Source organism: Xyrauchen texanus, chromosome 35, assembly GCF_025860055.1.
Source record: "Xyrauchen texanus isolate HMW12.3.18 chromosome 35, RBS_HiC_50CHRs, whole genome shotgun sequence".
NCBI lineage: Eukaryota > Metazoa > Chordata > Actinopteri > Cypriniformes > Catostomidae > Xyrauchen > Xyrauchen texanus.
The window spans coordinates 6809468-6832855 of record NC_068310.1 but is presented as its reverse complement, the minus strand read 5'-3'; the positions used below and the strand labels follow the sequence as shown (position 1 = coordinate 6832855).

At 36.3% G+C, this 23388-nt stretch overlaps 1 protein-coding gene across 1 annotated transcript in view; it reads left to right on the top strand.

The window, feature by feature from the left end:
- Positions 1 to 23388, top strand: part of frmd4bb (FERM domain containing 4Bb) — a 78422-nt gene that overhangs the window by 3565 nt on the left and 51469 nt on the right. The window contains exons 2-5 of the mRNA XM_052105217.1: positions 19008 to 19073; positions 19212 to 19306; positions 20718 to 20810; positions 22297 to 22381. Coding sequence (XP_051961177.1) covers positions 19008 to 19073; positions 19212 to 19306; positions 20718 to 20810; positions 22297 to 22381 — 339 coding nt within the window. The remainder of the gene's footprint in view (positions 1 to 19007; positions 19074 to 19211; positions 19307 to 20717; positions 20811 to 22296; positions 22382 to 23388) is intronic.

Sequence of the window (23388 nt, the reverse complement as noted above, 5' to 3'; positions counted from 1 at the left end):
TGGCAGTTGTGGTTCACGGAAATGCGTACCTTTAAACTATTTACTCACTCTCTCTCTCTCTCTCTCTCTCTCTCTCTCTCTCTCTCTCTCACACTATATATATATATATATATATATATGTATGTATAAATATACACTGTATCTCACAAAAGTGAGTACACTCCTCACATTTTTTGTAAATATTTGATTATATCTTTTCATGTGACAACACTGAAGAAATGACACTTTGCTACAATGTAAAGTAGTGAGTGTACAGCTTGTATAGCAGTGCAAATTTGCTGTCCCCTCAAAATAACTCAACACACAGCCATTAATGTCTAAACTTCTGGCAACAAAAGTGAGTACACTCCTAAGTGAAAATGTCCAAACGGCAGAACTGAAAAAGCATGTGTGAGCAAGGAGGCCTACAAACCTGACTCAGTTACACCAGTTCTGTCTGGAGGAATGGGCAAAAATTCCAGTAACATCTTGTGAGAAGCTTGTGGAAGGCTGCCCAAAAATGTCTGACCCAAGTTAAACTGTTTAAAGGCAATGCTACCAAATAAAAACAAAGTGTATGTAAACTTCTGACCCACTGGGAATGTGATGAAATAAATAAAAGTTCAAATAAATAATTCTCTCTACTATTATTCTGACATTTCACGTTCTTAAAATTAAGTAGTGATCCTAACTGACCTAAGACGGGGAATGTTTTCTACGATTAAATGTCAAGAATTGTGAAAAACTGCGTTAAAATATATTTGGCTAAGTTATGTAAACTTGTGACTTTAACTGTATGTATGTATATATATATATATATATATATATATATATATATATATATATATATGTATTTATGTATTACAATATTTGCTTGTATTGTCTTGTTAAATTAAATTTATCATGGTTTACAACCTTTTTTTTATTAAAATGACAAAATGTTACAGTGTAGAATTTGTTGTACTGAATTAATCTTTTTTGCAAATGTTAAAATACTTTCTCGTATCCCAATTGGATGTGCAGCAATTCAGATGTGCAAGTAATTCAGGTTGATTTTCCAAAAAAACTGTAAAGACTGTGGCTCTGTTACAGCCTCTGTTTGTTTGCAATATTGAGCAACATGCTAGCAATGCATGGCTACATGATAAAACATGCTAAAAATGTCTAGCAACATGCTAGAACATGCTAGCAACACATAGCTACATGCTATTAATGCCAAGTAGCAGGCTTAAAAGCCTTTAAATGGCCCATCACATTGGTGGCTTTTTCAGCACATTTGTTGTAAGGTTGTGCATGTAAACACGCTTAATGTCTTAACCAATGCCTTGTTTTTTCAACCAATGGGAGATGGGTGGAGCATTTGGGAAGACCATATGATAACAGTCATTATTTTTGCAATATCATTCAATGGCACATTTTGTACAGAAATGACACACTTAACATTTAAGACAGCCAGAAAAGCCACTGTATCAAAACAAAAGCATTTATATCAAGTTCCCATGTGGATGGTAAACAGAACAAGTTCTCACACCCCACGGGTGACATCTCCATGGAACATGTGATGTTTTGAAGACCATTACAAAAAAGCTAAACTAGCTGAAAATTTGCAGTAAATTTTCTGCTCGTATTTTTCATATGCAAATTAGATTTTAAATCGCTGCAAATGTTTTCTAGAAGTTTGCAGCTTTTCGCCAGTAGTGGTGAACCTCTGGCAAACCTACTGGCAACTCTTTAAATTATCAGTGGCGAATTTGCCATGAACTCTCGATTTTCGTAAGGGGAAACATCCAATAATCAGATCCAGTTGTCAGCCCAATTCAGTGTAGTAATACCACTGACCTTCGAAATACTAAACAAACAACATGCCTTACAGCTACTGTTTAGACTGTGAGATGCAGCTGGATTTCCTGAGGGTTGCAAACATGTGTAATCTCTCAATCAAGCAACTGGCAGACATTCAACTGGCAGCAAGGTTGCAGACGTTTGTGTGTGTGTGTGTGTGTGTGTGTGTGTGCGCGTGTGTGTAAGAGGTGTGTGTAATCAATCTTATGACACGATATCAACCTCTATTGTTGAAGAGAAACGAGAAAAGGGTCTGTCCTGAAAATGAATGGCCTTTATAGTTGAGCATCATTTGGTTTAATAGCAGACTTCAACTGTAGTATCATGTGTGTTGCTTTGCTTGCTACTGAATTAACTGATTGTTAAAATGACTAAATTGAAAGAAGATCCTTCTGTTGTGTTTTGGTGGAAAATTGTCAGTTTTTGGATTTATTCTTATTTTTCAGTATTGAATATAGCTAATACAAGTATATTTATAATGACTTTGCAGTGGTGGGTGGACCTCGGACCCTCTAGGGGGATCCGGGGGTGTGTTCCCTGTAAGAAACATTTTTACATTTTAAAGTGAAATGCATCAATCTGTGAACAACGTTGTGCTCTTGTAAACAATTTTGTGCCCTAGTAGTAATTTAATCAAGATGGTAACAAACCACAAGATGGATGTTCCTTTTCAGTCAGGGACTGTAAAGACAGTAGCCCTTGTGTCATTGCCCATAATGGGCTTTTGCCACCCCTTGAATTCAGTGATTAACTCCCATTCTCTTCTATACTATTGGGAGTATATTTTAGTGCAGGGGCGCAGCTACACATTTCTGAGTGGAATTGCAAATCAAAAGTTTGTGCCACATGCATCTGTCAAGCGGGGTTGGGGGGGGGGTGGGGGGGGGGGTTGACTAGGCCGATTGCACCACCTTTAGAGAGCCGCTGGCACCCCCCCTTTACATTGCATACCTTGCATATATGATTATGGTTCTCTTATGTTTTATAGTGTGACATGTTAGCAATTATTTTATGTTCGTATAATGACCAAGGCTGTGTGTATTTGTACTGATATTTCTATTATGTGTTTGAATAAAGTACAATGTAATGACTTGTCTACATAAATGATCTCAATTCAGAGAGTTCAGAAACAGGAATTAACTAAACCCCTGTGATAGTGAGTGATAAGACAGTGATAAGCATGAGAAGAATAAAAATCTAATTAAACAGTCAAATTAAATGATGTAAATTGAAACAAAGGAGCAAACAATACAGATTAGTGATTGGTCCTTTGCAACATCATTTGCACATGCACCATTCATTCACATCTATGTAAGCTGCCGTGTGGTCATCTGAATGTGCTCCTCCTCTCTGCCACTCACTGAACAGAGTAGATGCAGAGATTTGTGCCTGCGACGGGAAAGCAAGACCTTGTGCTCGTGGGAGAGTACTCCAAAAAGACGCTAGATTTGTCGCAAGGTGCTTTTGAAGAAAAGGTTGCTAAAGGGGTCTGAAAAGCTGCTAAATCTAGCAACTAAGTTGGCAATAGTGTCAGTCGACATAAGCGAGGAAAGTGACGGTTAAACTTGTTAGCTAGCGTTAATGTTACCTAACTTGGCTAACATTAGATTAACGTTAATTATCAATGATAACTTCTGCAGTAACGTTATCTGTTAGCTGTCATACATTCATAATTATAAAATTGTGTTTCGTGACTGGGAGTGAGAGATTTTTGTGGAAGCAATGGTGCAAAACACAACGTTAGAGATCTTTTATGTTATTGTGAGAAGTGTAAAATACAGGCCACCACAGTCTAGGTAATTAATGTGAAACCCTGCTTTGAGAACTGTATGCTATCTTGGATTATTTCTTTTCCAATGCATTCTGGCATGAAGGACACATATGATGTTGCCTTAGGATTTTGAGGTATCTTAAGAGACAGCACAATTAAGATGCTATAGGCATGCTCCTTTGAGGCTGGAACATGCCTATAGTGCCTAAAAACGCTGTCTAAGTAGGTAGCTCGCTAGTATTTTTGTACATCAGTAGGCTATAAAAAATAAACAACATTATGCTGTAAGATGTCATTGTGCAATGAAAATTTTCTAAATTGAGCCACTAACTTTACTTTGATGCAAGTTCAAAGAGTCCTTCTGAAAAGTACATCTGTTGTGCATTTGATTGGGCCGCTGAACCCCTGAACAGTCTCTCAAGGAGTTTATAACTCCGTTCCTGTAGCTACACCACAACACCAGCAGTGCCAAAATGAAATCAGCTTAAATCTATGGCAGGTTAAAGTAATAGTTCTCATGTTGTCCCAAACCCATATACAGTTTTTTTTGTGGAACACAAAAAAATCAATATGCAGCTCTTGCCATACAATGACTGTTCAAGGTAGCCAGTGGCTGTCAGGCTACAAAAAGGACTAGGGACCTATGAATTCTGTGATGTGGAGAATGCAGACAGAATTGCGGAATTGAGTCATATAAATGGAATTAAGAGTAAAAGGTTACGGAATGTCATGGAATTAGGGATGAATATTTGGGGTGAATTTTGGATGAAATAATTGAAAATTTAACAATTAATCAATATTTGACCAAGTGTGATTTTTACACAGGAACTCAAATGTCTTCACTCCGCTTTCCGTCAAAATAAAAGCTTGTTTCAAATGAAACAAGAAGACATTACGACAGAAATATATTACCACTGTATAGTAAAATGTAATTACAATTATTACTAATTAATAATTAATAACAATTTAATATCAAATAATTATAAAATAATAATATTAACAACAAATAATTAATAGTAATTTAACATGAAAAAGTGTTATATTAAATATTATTTATATTAAATTTAATAACAGTTATTATTATTTTTATTATTGGCATTATTATTATTATTATTATTATTATTATTATTAAATTACACTAAAGCATTATCATAACAAGCTTCAAAATAACTTTATTAGACAATGTTTTGACAATAACATGTTATTAAAATTTCAAAAAAGTAAATCCATGTAAATTGAAACGGGAAAAGTCCCTAAAGGACTAAAACCATGAAGTAGTCAGTACAACATCCATACAATATGATTTATTCCAAGTCTTCTAAGGTAATATGATAGTTTTAAGAAAGTTATAGTTATTCACTGATAATCTTCACCTTTACCAAAATTAGCATCAACTACACCAGCATTGGTGCACACAAGTATAGTAACCATACACAATTGAATTTTTTTTTTTAATTCTTCAAGCTTGACAGCTGTGTTTAGGATGAATTGTCATTTGCATATTGTAAAACTGTGTCAAGACTCTGTGATAAAAATATATATCCTTTTGTTTCAATAATAGCATACAGTTTTGTATGCATACATAAGGGTTAGTAAATAATGACAGATTATTATTATTATTATTTATTACTATTCCTTACGTCTATCAGTGTTTACTGCCAACATGGATCGCTGTCTACACTGACAGCTTCCACACTAATATTAAACCTTGTAAGTGCCTGATTTGATGTAAGCAGAAGGCAGCAGAATGTGTTGCCTATAGTTTTAAATAGCCTTTGTATTTGTGATTCACTACAGGATTCAAGACACTGTCTTCATATCTCTGAATAGCTTGAGCACTACAGAACTGCAGAGCAAATAAATCTTGATAGGCAACATGTCCAGGCTTTGTGTAGACTGCTGTATAAAGCTACACACATGTGTGTGGTGAGAACTGTCAGCACAGGTTACAGATGTTCTGCTTCTGAATTGGTGACAAGTCATGTCTTCAGTTAATTTGCGGCTTGAGTGGTTTTGGTCACGGAGAGCCCCCTCTCCTGAGGACTGCAGTCGAACTCTGTTGCTTTCACTGCAGAGCTAGTGCAGTTTGTCTCCGGGAAACTCTGCAGTTCGTATGCTGCTGTGGAGCAGTTCCTCTCTGATGTGATATGTACAGTGAAACCTGTGCTCCTACTGAAACATTTATTGAAACATCCAACGTTGCCCACCATGCAGAGTCCAGGCTGCTTCAACTGAGATTCCAGCTGTCAAACCCAGTGTCCAATAAGGGCCCTCTTCTCTAAATACAGTGTTGGGCGACATGACCTAGCATTAGAAGAACCAATGGGGTGTTGATATCAGCAACAGCTGATTGAGTGATGGAGCGACATATAGACAACGAGAAAAGAAAAGTAGAGGAAGAATTCAACACAACTGGAGCATTGTGAAAAAGATAATTTTCAAAATTGGACTTGTGAGAAACATGTGGTGCCTTATATGTATGATCAGGACTTGATTTTCTGAGAGAGAGTATCCTGCGTGGATGAGTCTGTTTACAGGGATGTCGACAGGCAAGACGTTGTTTTAGTGAGAAGGAATTCTCTTTGTTTCGAGACAGGGACTTTATAACCCCATACAATTGCCCCTTCAGCACACGTTTATATTGTGACAGAGAGATTCACCTGCAGTTGCTCAGCAAGTAAAAGATGCTGACTTCCACCCCTGGAGTCATGAGTTCAAATCCAGGGCGTACTGTGACTCCAGCCAGGTCTCCTAAGCAACCAAATTGGCCCAGTTGCTAGGGAGGGTAGAGTCACATGGGGTAACCTCCTCGTGGTCGCTATAATGTGGTTCGCTCTCGGTGGGCAAAGTGGTGAGTTGTGTGTGGATGCCGCGGAGAATAGGCATAACTCCCTAGATTTCATGGCCTGAAAAAGCCACTTGGACAGAAAAGAACCAACTCACAAGAGTCATTTGTTTGGGAATTGGACTGCACTGGGCTACATTTCCCAAAAGCATCATAAGCCTAAGTAGATGGTAGAAACCAATGGTCTCTATGATCAACTTAAGCTTACGATGCTTTTAGGAAACAAAACAATGGTCAATCTTTATGTGTTTTGCTACTGTTTCAAAAGAACTGACTCAGAAGAGTTGTTAATTTGGGAATCACTCTGCACTGGTTGCAATGTATGTTTTGCGCTGTAGATTCAATAGAACCGACACATGAGAGTCATTTAGAAATTTTCCCATCCGCATTGGCGGACTGACAAAAATAACAGCAACATATGGGTCTGGAACAACATAATGATGAGTAAATGATGACAAAACTTTCTGTTTTGGGTGAACTATTTCTTTAACACATTTACACATGATATAAAAAATGCCTATTCCATTTAAACAATTGACGTTGACACACTTTTAGCCTTTGTTGCACTTTTAACCTTCATCTTAGAGGGGTTTTGACTCCAGAAGGGTACGTTCAGAGTTGGACAGAACGCTACGTCTCCTCTCGTCACAAGTTCTGATAAATTATTCATCACATGGAGTAAGCAGAGATAAGCTGAGCACATACCGGGTTGAAGCTTGATAAAAGCTCCCGCTTGGGTTCGTTCACAGACGTGATGGCCATGGCAGATCAAACTCTAAAGACATGCTGGGTCTAAGAGATAGATTTCTAACCAGATTTCAGGAACAGCTCTGAATGGAATTATAAATAGCATTCGGCAGAATAGATTCTTGCGGTGAATAGAAGAATTTTACTTGGTTTTGTCATCTTGTCATGCATCCAAATCTAAATTTGAGCCATTAAGAATATGGAAATGGATTCTGTGGCTTCTCGTGCAAACATGGGAGTGTCACTGTAATTTAATACTGTTTGACAAGTATTCCTCATGTGGTTATATAAACAGTCATAGGTCCTGTTAGTGTGCAGTGTCCTAAAAGTAACTAAAGTCCTGCTTAACTGAAGCATTTTGTTTGTGAAATCATGTTTTGCAGAAATGCTTTCCATTTTTGACATCAAAGGTTGTGCGTCCAGTCAAATTCTACAATTCATCTGTCGATTCTGGTTGAAGCTTGCCAAACTACACTGTTGTCAATATGGACAGGTTTTATGACATTCCCTCTTCCTCTACAACCATGAACAAAACAATGCAAGGTAAAAGAAAAAAGTGACCAGACTTAGGTCTTTGAAGCGACCAGGATAACGTATGGTGTGTGCAGACCACAATGTGTATCGTGTGGTGAATTTTTGACTGCCGAGAGCAGGAAACCTGCTCATACATAAGCTTCGTAAAAGTGCATTGTGGGAACATTGGGCATTTTGTGGACTATCTGGCTGATTGGTTCATATTTGTAAATGTGGACTAAAAAAAATCCAGATAAGTATTTTTCACTAAATACAGAAATGTCATGGAACGACAAAAACCTCAGAATAACAGGGGATTTTAAATTGTGATTTTGAGGCCTGCAAATGTCATGGAGATGTCTAATCAATATACATTCATCTAGTTATGCTCAGCTGTAAAATATTACATCAGCTAGAAATGTACATTAATTGAAATATTGTTCAATAAATATAATCAATTATTAAAATATTGTATTTATACTTCTAATGAATAGGTTAGTCAATAATTTTATATATTATCTTAATACAGTATCTAAATCTTTATATTATGTAAAATATTATATATTAATATATGTTTTAATTTAATATATTTATTTTCTCCCTAAACAGTGTCGACACACACATGTATGTATATATATATATATATGTATATACACACACACACACACACACACACACACACACACACACACACACACACACATTCTCAACACATGTTGTGCATTCTGAGATGATATTCTTCTCACCACAATTGTACAGGGTGGTTATCTGAGTTACTGTAGACTTTGATTTCTGTCTGAAGAACTGCCACTTACTGGATGTTTTTTTGTTTTTGGTACCATTCAGAGTAAATTCAGAGTAAATTCTAGAGACTGTTGTATGTGAAAGTCCCAGGAGATCAGCAGTTACAGAAATACTCAAACCAGCCGTCTGGTCGAAATCACTGAGATCAAATGTTTTCCCCATTCTGATGGTCGATGTGAACATTAACTGAAGGTCCGTATCTGAATGATTTTATGCACTGAACTGCTGCCACACGATTGTCTGATTTGATCATCGCATGTATATGTACGTGTACAGGTGTATCTAATAAAGTGGTTTGTGAGTGTATTTATATTGTGATGACCCCTGTTGGGCTAGTGTTTTTTCTTTTCTTCTCCCTGGTGTTTGTGGGCTGGTGCTTTGTTTTGAGTTGATGAGCCCTGTTCATTAACCCTACCTGGACTCACCTGTGCGGAGGGTAGCAAGGGCTTTTAAAAACCTACTCTCGTCATTCCCGGAGTGCCTCTCCCCGATCCAGAATTGTGTTTTTGGCTTTATTCTTGTTTTGTTATTATTTAATTTGCTCTTCATATTCTTTCTCTTTATTCAATTATATTCTTTGAGCCTGTATCCAACATGTAGTGTCCCTTATTGTTGTGGCTAACAAGCTGGTGGTGACTATATATATATATATATACAGTGCATTCAGAAAGTATTCAGACCCCTTCATTTTTTCACATTTTGTTATGTTGCAGTTTTATGCTAAAATGCTTTAAAATAAAAATAAAAAATCACATCCATACACCATAACCAGATTTTTGATAACTTTGCAAATGTATTAAAAAGAAAATGAAATATCAAACTGACATTTTTATTCAGACTCTTAACTCTTTACTTAGTTGAAGCACCTTTGGCAGCGATTACAACCTCAAGTCTTTTTGGGTATGATGTGACAAGCTTTGCACACCTGGATTTGGGAATTTTCAGCCATTCTTCTCAGCAGATCCTCTCCAGATCTGTTAGGTTTGATGGGGACTGTCGGTGGACAGGCATTTTCAGGTCTCTCCAGAGATGTTTAATTGAGTTCAAGTCTGGGCTCTGGCTCGGCCACTCAAGGACATTCAGAGAGTTGTCCCTAAGCCACTCTTACGGTGTCTTGGCTGTGTGCTTAGGGGTCATTGTCCTGTTGGAAGGTGAACCTTCGGCCCAGTCTGAGGTCCTGAGCATTCTGGAGCAGGTTTTCATAAAGGATATCCTGTATTTTGCTGCGTTCAGCTTTCCTTCAACCCTGACCAGTCCCCCAGTCCCGCTGAAAAACACCCCAACAGCATGATGCTATGCTTCAACATTGGGGTTTCCACCAAACATGATGCTTGGGATTTAGGCCAAACAGTTCAATCTTCGTTTCATCAGACCAGAGACTCTTGTTTCTCACAGTCTAAGAGTCCTTTAGATGCTTTCATGAGTCTTGCACTGAGGAGAGGCTTCCGTCTGGCCACTCTTCCATAAAGCCCAGATCGGTAGAGTGTTGCGGGATGGTTTTCCTTCTGCAAGTTTCTCCCATCTCCACACATGATCTCTGGAGCTCAACCAGAGTGACCATCGGGTTCTTGGTCACCTCTCTTTCCAAGGCCCTTCTCCTCTGATTGCTCAGTTTGGCCGGGCGGCCAAATCTAGGAAGAGTCCTGGTTGTTCCAGACTTCTTCTATTTAAGAATTATGGAGGCCACTGTGCTCTTGGGAACCTTTAATGCAGCTGAAGTTTTTTGAAGCATTCCCCAGATATGTGCCTCGACACAATCCTGTCTCTGAGGTCTGCCGGCAGTTCCTTTGACCTCATGGCTTGGTTTTTGCTCTAATATACAGGTGCGTGCCTTTCCAAATCATGTCCAATCAATTGAACCTGCCACATGTTGACTCTAATCAAAGTGTAGAATCTTCTCTAAGATGATCCAGAGAAATGGGAAGCTAAATTTCAAGTGTCATAGCAAAGGGTCTGAATACTTCTGTCAGTGTGATATTTAAGTTTTTCTTTTTAATACATTTGCAAAGTTATAAAAAAAATAATATTTTTTTTTGCTTTGTCATTATGGGGTATGGAGTGTAGACTGATGTGAAAAAAATATATAATTTAAAGCATTTTAGCATAAAGCTGCAACATCAAAATGTGGCAAAAATACGAAGGGGGTCTGAATACTTATAGATGTATATTTAATGGTACATTTAATTTTATATTGTTTATATACTGTATATTGTACAATTAACTTAATGAAATATTATAATTTGTATGTTATACTGAAAACATAATATTTTATATAATATAATAACATATATTTTAAAAATATTTTAAAGTATTATACATTATATATTCTACCAACACTGTCTACACATGTATTGTGTACATATATGAATATTATCCAATAAAATAATAAAATATAAAACGTTATACTTTGCTCAATGACATTTATGAAGAAATATTATAATATTGAATAAGAGATAACATTTTACATTTTAATTTATTTTGCATTCTTCCTACAGTCTAGACACATTTTGTATATCTATGAATATTGTACAATAAAATAATAATATAAAATGTTTTATTTTTTATAATCAATAACAGTCAATTATTTTATAGTGTATATCTCAATTGATTTTTTTAATTTAATACAATATTGTAATTTCCGGTTTGATTACGTAATTGCAGTGCTTTATGGGATAGGTAAATTACTCATAGAAGAGGTTAACTATACAGTCTTTTACTTTGGCATTTGTTTGAAAGCTTTGTTCTGCAAATCAAATGTTGTAATGTTATGATTCATCTGGTTGGTTTGGGTCAAGGCCTCCTAGACTTTAGTGAATAATTATTTTAAATGCCTAATGTGAAAATAATTCTTATACAAACTTAAGGAGCCAAAGTCACAGAAAAAGTGGGCAGTCACTCTAACACTATTGAGTTAAAAGATATAAATGTATGTTTCATTTTCAAAGTTACATTTCCATTTATATGTGTCTTACATTTGTTAATTCTAATGTGATTGTATTGAGCATTGTTTCACCAGCCACATGGTGTAACTGTAGTTAAGTATCCAGAAAGAGAGAGAGATTATTCATTCTCTCTTTACTGTGAAGAAAATGGGGGAAAAAAATAGAAAAAGAAAAAACAACACACTTTAAAATAATTTCACATTTCAGTTTTATTCATGGATTTATTTCATTCAATATTCTAAATATTTTGTGGAAGTTTAGTCCGTTCAAGGCCACAGTTGCTAATTATCTTTAAATACAAATATATATTATTTCATTTGGTACTGTGTAGAAATGTGAAGATGAGTTTTGGAATGCCCAATTCCCAATGCGCACTAAGTCCTCATGGTGGTGTAATGACTCTGCTGAATCCGGGTGGCAGAGGACGAATCTCAGTTGTCTCCGCTTCTGAGACCATCAATCTGCGCATCTTATCACGTGGCTTGTTGAGGTCATGGTGCGTGTGGATGCTATTGTCCGCGGCATCCACACACAACTCACCACTTTGCCCACCGAGAGCGTACCACATTATAGCGACCACGAGGAGGGTTACCCCATGTGACTCTACCCTCCCTAGCAACTGGGCCAATTTGGTTGCTTAGGAGACCTGGCTGGACTCACAGTACGCCCTGGATTTGAACTCATGACTTCAGGGGTGGAAGTCAGCATCTTTTACTTGCTGAGCAACTGCAGGTGAATCTCTCTGTCCTCTTCTGGCAGCACATGTAATAACAGCATGAAAGAGACGGAGGCCTGGCAGGATATGAGCTCTGATGACCACAGCCACTTATAAATAGCAAATAACAAGTTTCACAGATAAACATCTAATATCTGTCAAGTCAAATATCATCCACACTTTTGAAACCCGTACAGATTTATCTTCACTTTCAGCAGCTTTTATTTGAACTTAGGCTGTGCTCCTTGTGGATTCAAGCTGTTGTATATAAGCAGTGAGTCACTGAAAGCCAATAAAAATAGAATGGCTGGCAGCTACTGGAAGAGCTGGAAAATTATTAAACCAAAGTAGATTTTCTGTTTGCTCTTGAGTTATTTCCATCAATATAAAGATGAACAAATAACAAAAAAAAAAATTTCTGTGAAATTAACCCAAACAAAGATTGCTTTAGCAAGTGGATGAAGAAAGCTTTGCGTATGAGTGTGAGGCGGTTAAATGGCATTTGATTGGAGTGTTAAATGATGTGGAGGTGTAATGCTGATGTCACATGATTTGTGAGTGTGTAAACTTATTTGGGATAAATCAGTCAATCACCAACCCGTGTAACTGATCCTTCAGTGTCTCTCTCTCTCTCTCTCTGACAAATAGTTGTAGTCTCATTTGCTGAAGAAAATGCGAGCAATGTTTGCCACGATGCTTGTGGGTTCAAGGTGGTTGCCAAGACATTGCTATGCAGTTGCTAAGGTGTTTAGAATGTTTTTAACATATTAGATGTGTCCCATACTGCACACTTCTACACTATTCTACTTCATTATGAAACATAAGTAGTGCGAGTAGTATAATGCAACAAAATAGAAGTGTACTACGAGTTTCCGGATGACTACGTTTGCCAACCGTCACATAAAATATGGGATCGACCCTTATTTAAAGATGAAATGATGTGTCCCATATCCAATCAATTCATGACTTAGGGCTGGAGGATATGACGATACATATCGTGGCGATGATATAAAGTGTCAATTGATAAAGTTTTTGCTATATCGTGTACATGGCGATATGTAAATATTAATTTGCACAGCATGGGCTTATTTGTCAGTGGTGCGTGGGCACATCTATCAGGGCTTCACATGAGACCGAAAGAAGTTAAGAACCATGAACAGGTTTTTATGGCATTAAAAACAATTCCGCCTGCCGCCCAAGCAAATTCAATGACATTCACTTCATTTGTGCTTAATATGCTTCTCATCAGACTCACTCATCTGTGTTTCATGTGAGTGTCATGTACGCTTCTCTGGAGCATGCAAGTGCATGTGCCCGAGTCCAGCAGGATTCCTGATAGTTACAAAAGAGCGCAGAACAGTATTTGTCCTTTATTTAAGCTGGTCAGATGGCATCACGGTGAAATTGTTCCAGATCATTAATTTAACCTTGATGTTTGTTGTGGATTTTGACTACAGTGGGTAAGGGGCCATCTGAAAAGTCTAAACCATGTGCTTAAATGTGCTTATCATTTTTGAAAAAAAAAAAAACATTTTATTTCAATTTACAATTGCAATCGCAACTTTTTTGTAATTACAGTTTTTACCAAATAAATAATAGCATGCTCATTACATATTTGTAATGCCACACTGTTTCTATCAGCATGCCTGAATCTGATGGAGTCAAGAAACTTCAGCTTGTGTTTGCTGCCGTTCTTCTGTTTTTCCACTGGTTCCCTCCTAATAACAGCATACAGCTGTGGCCCGCTCAAGAAGACGGGCTGTAATTTTAACATGCTACATTTCCATGCACTCCTATACCAAAGACAAAGCAGTCAATTTAAGACATTTCTCTTAAATTGTTGGCTGCAAAGATTCTTGCATTCCTCGATACTCAGAAATCTGGTAATTTATTTTCCACTGCTTAGTGAAGTACTATTGAGTCATATTAGGCAGGGTTAAACCCTGCTATCCTTTATTTCACTCAGTATTCCTGCCGTGGCATGAAAAGTCATCCAAGGCAAGGAATTTGCCAAAACAAATCAGATTGATTTGAACACGTCCCATCTCACTAGAATCATCTACAGTCCAAAAAGGTTTCTGCACTGCAAAACATTAGTGTTGTATTACATAAGAATAAATTCTCCAGATACATTGAATCTTGTTGAGGCATGCCAAGAACAATTGTATTGCTCAAATGCATTGCTCGTTCTGAACCCGTATGTCTTTCTTTTCTCTGTGCAACATGTAAGGTTAATTTTTTTTTTTTAAGATTATTCAAAAGCGGTCTTTTCCATATATGCAAGTAAATGGGAACTGTTAAGCTTTGCGTGACAAACAGAACAAAATATACAGGAAGTTGTTATTCACTGAAAAATCAAGATTTAGTTGATGGCTGACATTTTCAAACAGTCCTTTACCACACCCTCTACAGTTTTAGCACGTTTTAGCACAATATGTGTGGACTTCTCAGATGGTCCCCTGCCCACCGCAGGCAAAATTCCCAATGAATATCAAGATAAAATGAACAATCTTGAATGATTACGCCATGACACCATTACACCAGCTTGAATAAGGGACAAATCATAATTTCATCTTTAAACAGGGCACAATCCCATATTTTACGAGATGGGTGGTAACCCAACGCGCTATCCACCATCAGAAATGTTTGCATCAATTTCAACATGTTTACCTTTCATTGTGGCACTATTGTTAGCTTGTTGCACGAGCAATCTCCAAGGCACGAGTTCTGGTACCTTGGAAACCAGGAAATAATTGCAATCACATAAACTGCGGTGAGCACAATTCAGAGGTTGTATTTTCACTCTAAAATTTCATTTTTACTCCACTGACATTTATGAAGTTTTAGGGGAATTATTCCTTTTATGGATTTCTTAGTTATGTTTAAAGTTTTGGATGGTAGGGTTAGTTAGTTAGTTAGTCTTTCTTGGATGTTGATGACTGATCGCACTGTGAATTTAAAGGCAGTGAAGAAGAAAATTCTTGAGCTGAAATTCAAATCACTGCCCCAGTGGCCGAAGATGGAAGTGTTGTTGAACATACTGTATGGGCACATGCGCACTCCAGTGAAATGTCCACAAAGTGATGCTAAAAGCGACTTGTATTTTTTGTTGTTGAAAGATGTAATACAGTCACCAGGAATGCATATTTTAATAACTCTACCCCCTAACATAAACCCCAACCCTAAACATAACCATATGTTGAGAAACAATGACATTTTAGAGCGAAAATACAGAATCATGCTCATTAGAATTTGCTTTGCTTTGAAGCAAAGTGTCTATTTGTATTGACATGGCACTAACATTTGTTCTATGGGTATTCACAAACACAATAAAGCAACCCCAAAACCTTTTACTAATAGGTCCTACAGACATTGCTGTGGAACTATAGGATAGTTTCATTCCTCTCACCAAAGTAGGTGGGGCAGTAGCAGCATTTGGACTCTGAATATGGGACACATGGACACGTGGACAGGCCGGAGAAAGCTATGTGGCAAAGCCAAGTGTGTGTGTGTGTGTGTGTGTGTGCACAAAAATCTACCCTTTACGTCAAGTGTGCTTGAATAGAGCCTTGTAGAGTGCCTGTTAAACTGTGGCAGGCACTCTCCAAAAACCTCAGCTCTTTCCTCCATGGCCTGGCGACCCTCCCAGAGTGTACGGCTCTAACCTCTCCCGGGGCAAAGCAGACTCTCCATGCATGTGGGGAATTTAATCGAAACGCATCTCACCTACTTGTCGATCTTTCACAAGGGAGCAAATATTAGTAGCTGGTGAAAGAATGGTCTGTCTAGAAACTGACCCAGTCTAGGGCTAGTTACGTAAAACGGGGGTGACCCAGGTACCAGCCAGTGGCGGGGCAGCCATGGCTTGGGGCTTAGTGATCAGGGTGGAATCTCTGCTGGTGTGGAGCAGCACAGTCATATGGCAGATCGTTCTGTGGATGATTCGGAGGTGTTACCTGCAAAGGATGAGGTCATGTCAGCAGTGTCTACAAACATGCTTCTCCCTGGGCGACGTCTATCAGGTATTGTCTATAGACGTCATTGGAATTGGCATGGCGTTGGAGGTTAATTTTTTGATTTTTTGTAAAAAGATCATTTTAATTGGTGTTATAATTTAAAGAGAGTAAGATTTGTGAAGGTCTGTCAGGGTGATTTTTGGTTTTGTACAATGAAGAATGTTGCCTATTGTTTGAATTTTGTTTCAGATTGTGGATTTGCTAAAATAAAAAAGGCTCCATTCAAAAATCAAGATTTCAGTATGAACTCAATAATAATCCCATCAGATTATTCAAGAACTAATTTTCTGAACTATCCACATTAATTTCATATATGCTCTGTAATATATTCCTCCATGTTGCCATGAATGTTCGCTTGCTGACTTCATGGTAAAACTGGCAGAAAGGAAATATCTTGGCTTTATGGATACACATTTTCACACATTAACAGTAGTGTCCATAAATTAGAGACCACATCAGAGATTTAAAATATAATTTAAACCTGGAAATTAACAAAGTATTAGGTTTACAAAAAATACAAAAGTTAAATTAATTAGAAATATTTAAGATTCTGAACTATTTGTAGGTCTATTTTCTACTAATCAAATTTGTGATTTTTTCTTTTTTAAGATTGACGACACTGAAAAAGTGATTACCTGCAATTGTTGCCTCAAGGATTTATTTTTACTTGATCAACCATATATAAATTACTTTTGCTGATGTAACCTAATTTATCAGATTTAGTTCAGTTTAGTTATCAATTTTGACTTGGAAGAAAACCAGTTAATTTAAATGTTAACATGAAGCACAATAATTTTTGTACCAGACAAAAAAAATTCCCCAGTGCATGTTAACTCATACTAAATATTATAAAATTGTCTAATTCATCCAATTATCAAGTTCAAGTTATTTATAAGCATTATAATTATAAAATAAACCCACAAAAACACAAAATAGAAGCAATTTTCTTACTGTTTATTGTCAAGCCAATGCATTGTTAAACACAATGAAAAGTAATTTCTTTCAAAATACATCTTATGCATACGTAAAGTGTAGCCTTGGAAAAGTGCATGTAGAGTATCGGTCACATAACACAGTAATTCTCAGAATTGCAGCACAGAAGTTGAGTTCTCAAAGGTCTGTGCTGTTAATCTGTTTCTGTAGCAATAATCCCTCACACAAAATAGTAAGTGGAATTAAAAAACTTCAAATAGTATTCTCAGCATTTATCCTGACCAAAGGTTGTATAGTATTTTGAATGATTTGGACTGGACTTTTCTATGAGCAACTCGACAGTGACATGAAAATTTACATTAACACCACAATTGTAAAGTCACACTTTTGGTATTGGCCTTAGGTTTATAGCACATGTTCTGTGTAGTTTTCCTGAAAATTGTTTGTTTAGCAACACATAGCTGGTTTGTTAACAGATGTTTTATCCATTTAAAAAATGTGATAAGTTAAATGATTCACCCCACATTCTTTTGTAACATTTAGTGACACAAAAAGAAAGAGTTTCTATTTCGAACTGCTTGCCACACAAGTATTTTTTCACAAGAATCTATATTTGTTTTTTATATCGTCTAGTGGCTCAGATGCATTGAAAATGTTTTCAATACATTCCAAAAATAACAGTTTCTGTTGGTTGAAATGGGCTTCATAAAAATTTGTCAGCAAATTCCAACTTTATTTGCGCCAAAACTCGCAATAAAAGCATGAAATCATATATTATAAGCGGATACATATAAATGCATTAAATAAACTGCAACATTCAACCAAACATTTTCAATAAAACAGGGTTGGTACAAAACGTTTTGACAAAGAAATGTATTGGTTATAATAAAAAAATAAAATCATTTAAAACATTATTTATTACAAGATACACTGAAAGTTAGGCCCTATCTCAGTTATCTATTCAAATTTTATACAATTATAGTATTGTACAAATGTACAGGGTCGTAATAATGCAGCAAGTTCTGAGACGTGCTACTGCTAGAATATACACAGACATACTGAGTTTAACATGTGTACAAGCTGCTGCACAATTAGACAAGACATGCTGTATCGAGCATGTAGGACATGTTACTGCACAAACAGACATTAAAAACAATCTACTAGTAGCAGATCTAGACCAGTGGTGCTGGGGAGGATGAGGGTTACAGAGAAAACTCTAACAGCGCGCTGCAGTGAAACCTGCTTACTTGCAAACTGAGCACATTTAAATGTTAGACAAAGAGAGAGTACGCAAGTTGATTGGCTACCAAATTACACGTCAAATTACCTATTAGCTTAAAACATGTGAGCCGATTGGCTTGACATATCACATATCACATATGAGCGAGTTGATTGACTAACAGATAACAAGTTCAAAGAACATGTCAGCTTGTGCCATTCAGAGTTTCATGCCTAACCTGGTCATTCAAACTTGAAGATTTTCAATACCAATTTCGAGACCATGGCAAAAACTAAAATGAATGAATTTTTTAATTTACATTGTTGATATATATCATTAAATAACATCAATACTTTTAAAACCTACAGGAATATTCCAGGTTAAATACAAGTTAAGCTCAGTCGACAGCATTTGTGGCACAATATTGATTACCACAAAAATGTATTTTGACTTGTCCATCCTTTTCTTTAAAAAAAAAAGCAAAAATTCACTGCTCTAGATGACAGTAATTAGCTACTGTGGAAGTTAAATATTTGTATCTGTTTATTTGCCCATGCACTTGAGTGTGCAGCAGAATATTGTACAAAGCATGGATTTTAAGTGTTCAGTTTGGCAATGCAGTTACTGATGAAAAGCTAATTTTGCTGTGTAAATCTTCTGATGCCATAATTGTGTCCACAGATGACAGAGGGACGACTCTGCCAAGTGCAACTGCTGGACGACAGGAAGCTGGAACTATTGGTTCAGGTATAATGTCTCAGTTTAATAGCTGTTAAACTTTTGTTTAATAGCAGTTTTGAAATCTGTAGTCTATTTTGGTGCCCACACAAGAGACCTTAGAAAGCCTCAATGTCACATATACAATTTATGGATTTTCTCTCACAGCCAAAGCTATTGTCTTGTGAACTCTTGGATTTGGTATCATCACATTTTAACCTTAAAGAGAAGGAGTACTTTGGCTTCACCTATGTGGATGATATGTAAGTATCTTTTTATTTAACATTGTTGTCTATAGAAGTTACACATTTTCAAAGAACATGTTGTAAAATCGTACTTTTGACAACAGTTTCATGGTTGTATTATACCGACCAGTTTTCCCAGGGTCTCTAACTGTTAATTGAAATGTTTTTGAACATTCTTTTTGAAGTTAAATAGTTAGTTAATTGCTGATATTTATGACTATGTTTTGATTCAGTTATACAAATAGAGTGTTTTATAGTTTATTATTATATATTAAAGGTGCACTCAGTATTTTTTTTCCTCACAAAAAAGTTATACTTCTAAAGAATTGAATAGTAATTTTTAAACATTTGTATATAATTATGAGAGCTCACAAGAGATGAAGACTACTTATAATCCTAGCTTATAAAAGCTGTTTTATTCTACATGGGGCAGGGGTCCCCTCATGGGGACAATCACATGACCACCTAAATAAATGCTACATGCATAATTTTTGTAACTAACCTTTTATTGGACGCTTACTCATGAATTAAATTAATCATGGCTGACTGTGAATAGTGAATTTTTACAATGCAAATCCAAGCCACTAGGTGGCAGTGTAAGGCCAAGACGACAAAAATTATTATATTAATGCACCATATAAATCTGCGTTCAATTTGATGTTGTCATCCTATTGTGTAGCCCTTATGGAAATTAACCATGGTTTGACAATAGTAATATTGTATTGTCCATATGGTATCCTTGGTTTTATTATTTTGATATTGTAGTAACCATGTTTAATTTTGAGGTTGCTATGGTTTTACTATGGCAAAATCCCTTTCAAGGCAAGTCAGTTTATTCGACAGCTATTTTTCTATGTAAACAAGTGGCACACAAACACTCTTTCTATCTACTTGAATTGGGAAAAAACTAAATCTCCAAAACAGTTGGTCAAGTTTGTGATCAAAGAACTTATTTAAAATCAGCAGTAAAATCGTAGAACAATGGTATCGTAAATTGTGCTTCTTTAGCTCAGATCACACTAAAAAACACTATTTTTCAGGCTGGTAAAACTAATGCGTATTCTGGAGTTAAGTGACAGGCGACGTCTATATCTAAAATGTGTAACCCCATGGCACTTTTTGATTAGTGTTCTGGTCTCAACATGTCTTTTGTTTTACTCCAAAGTTCTTTCTTAGAAGTGCTGTACAGACACTTTGTAAATTGGTTCACCAAATTATTACAAAATACCAGTTAAAAAACACAAACATGTATTGTGAATCTTACATCACTACAAGCCAAACAATCTCACAGTTTTGTTCATTACCACTTCAATCCTGTTACAAGCCTTTCTGATGACTTCTTACATTAGTGTTAAATTGGACAGCTTTTACTGGGTTGTGATAAAATTTTGGATTGCACATTTTAGTCAGATTTACTTTCCTCTTGCAGTGGTCAGTGCAAATGGTTACAGCTGGACCGCAGAGTCCTTGAACATGACTTCTCTAAGAAATCAGGTCCCATCGCTCTGCATTTCCTAGTGAGGTATGTGATCACTACCTCATGATGTCTAAAGTCACATGACCACAACTACCACAGAATGCAGTGTACAATCCTGAACTGAATCATTGTTCACTGGGGTGCTGCTCAAAAAGGCACTTTGTTTAGGATTTTAAGTAATGTTTTTGTCTTGTTGGTGAGACTTAAGGAACTGTTAGAAGTTCCTCACTCTGAGCGGAGAAGTTCTTCGCTCAGAGCCAAAAAGAAGTTTGAAATAGTGGAGCAACGATATACTATTTGAGAACATTCAAACACTGGCCACACCGTTGGGGAGGCATTTAGAGGAGCATTTAAATATGAGGACTACATATAAAACATCAGCCAAAATGACATTAAAATGTGTTATCAATTACTTAATTCCTCATTCTATGAGTAGAATTCACACAAGATTAGTAAAAGAAGCTTTATTAACTATTCAATAATAATTCAAAGTAATAAATATGTAGTAGATAATGTGTCATTTGTCTTGTTCACGTTCTGAATTCATGGTGCTAATGCGCTAACACACTATACCCTGTCATAATGTGTGCCAATTTCACACTGTTATTGTAATTTATGATGACACTGATACTACTGCAAATATGGGTGTATAAAAGAGTGTAAATGGGCAGAATACAGACAAAAGAATGATGATGGCACATCTCACTTTGGGCAGATGTGAGAATGGCTTTTGGTTGCAGTCAGCACATGAGAGAAGCAGCAAATCAAACAATAGAGTGAATGGGCACTTAAGAGTATTTGAGTAGATTGGATTCCTCTTGTAAGTAATTAAACAAAACAAAAGAAAAAATCACATGACATGTTCTTGGAAAATGTCTCTATACGAACGATGGTAAAGATATACTTATGTTTGCACCAGCTCAGAAATAACTCTGCATGCCAGTGTGTTCATGTTGACTGATCCTAACTGATGGAATTGGAGTTAGCTCTCAGCCTCAAAGTAGGTGGAGCTCCAGGGCACATCTTCCGATGACATGGACCAGTGGCAGTAAGAAGGTGTTTAGCAGCGGTATAAAGTTAACCTGAAATTACGAATCACAGAAAAAAAAATGTAAAAACACCTCATTTTTTGCAGATTATGTTTGAAATGATGTAACATATGTCGTTCTTCGTTTCTGTATTTCGATTCCGTTTCTGAGGCCTTTAGTTAATAAATGTTCTAACAAAACAACAATCCCTGTTTTTCAGGCATATATGCTACCAAATTGTTAATAAAGGGATAGTCCAACCAAAAATGTAAATGCTGCCATCATTTGCTCTCATGTTGTCACAAAGCTTGTGAACTAACTTTATGGTACATTTGTGGTCATTTTAGAGCTTAACAGACCTAGTTTCCCTGTCAATTAACCTTTTGTCCTTTATAGAAAAATATTTATAAAATGGATTGGTACATAAAGCTGAGTAAATGATTTAATAATTTTCATTGTTGTGTGAAATATCTCTTTAACAGAAGGCTTTCTCTTAATTGCAGGTTTTATATTGAGAGTATTTCACTCCTGAAGGAGCACACAACAGTGGAGTTATTTTTTCTGAATGCCAAGTCTGCCATCTATAACGTAAGTATAGACGTGTCTCTTTACCTGGCAAAGTGATTCACTGTCACATTGTTCACCTCTATAAACAATTAAAAAGCCAAAGAACTCAGACAGCCAATATCTGCCCGTGCCATAAAATTGTTGCTTCCAAATATGTGAGTGAGTCTCTCGCTTGTGAATTCCTGCAAGATGGTTCATAACCATCGCAATCAGCATAAGGATTTTTTGGGAATGCAAAGATGTAATATTATACATGCAGAAGAATTTAAATGACATTATTTGAATCTAGGAAAAACCCAACCTTTTTAATCCTGGAATTAAACATAATAAATTAACGGACCAAGCATCAACTTCCTACCGAAGGCCTGTCTTTGGACAATAAAATGGTGAAGACATTCTAAACACCATAATTCAAAACAAAAATGGTCATTGGTCAGAAAGGCCCCTCAGCATGACCTTCTGAACTTCCACACAGAGTTAAAGCAGACTTTTCCTTGAAAGGTTTCCAAAAGACCATCAGATTTGAATGACTCGAATACTAACACATTTCATCTTAATCCAGGTACATTCTACTCAAAGTCACAGTACTTTACCAATGTAACGTTCTAAAATGTACAGAATGCATTTAAGTCCATGATTTATACAATACCTAGTCTTGATAGGTAATTCTGACTAATGCTTTGAACTGTAGTCACTTGTACAACTGTCAAATTAATGATTATAGCCTGATATACCTCTTTAAAATGTGTGTAATGTTTTGTCCATGTTGTATAACCAATTAATTAACCAGTATGATTTGCAACCAGGGATTGTCAGGTTTTGTTACCTACACGTATAATATCTATGAAAGAATGTCATGTTTAGTATGTAAACGTTCGCTGGCATATGCAGAGAAATCATTAATTAATCATAATTCACTTATTAAAGCTAATTCCTTACAGTAGAAATTGTGAGCATATACAATGAGACGGGTATTATGAGTTTAATGGTGGAGAATTAATAATCGAGTTATTTTTCATTTATCTAAT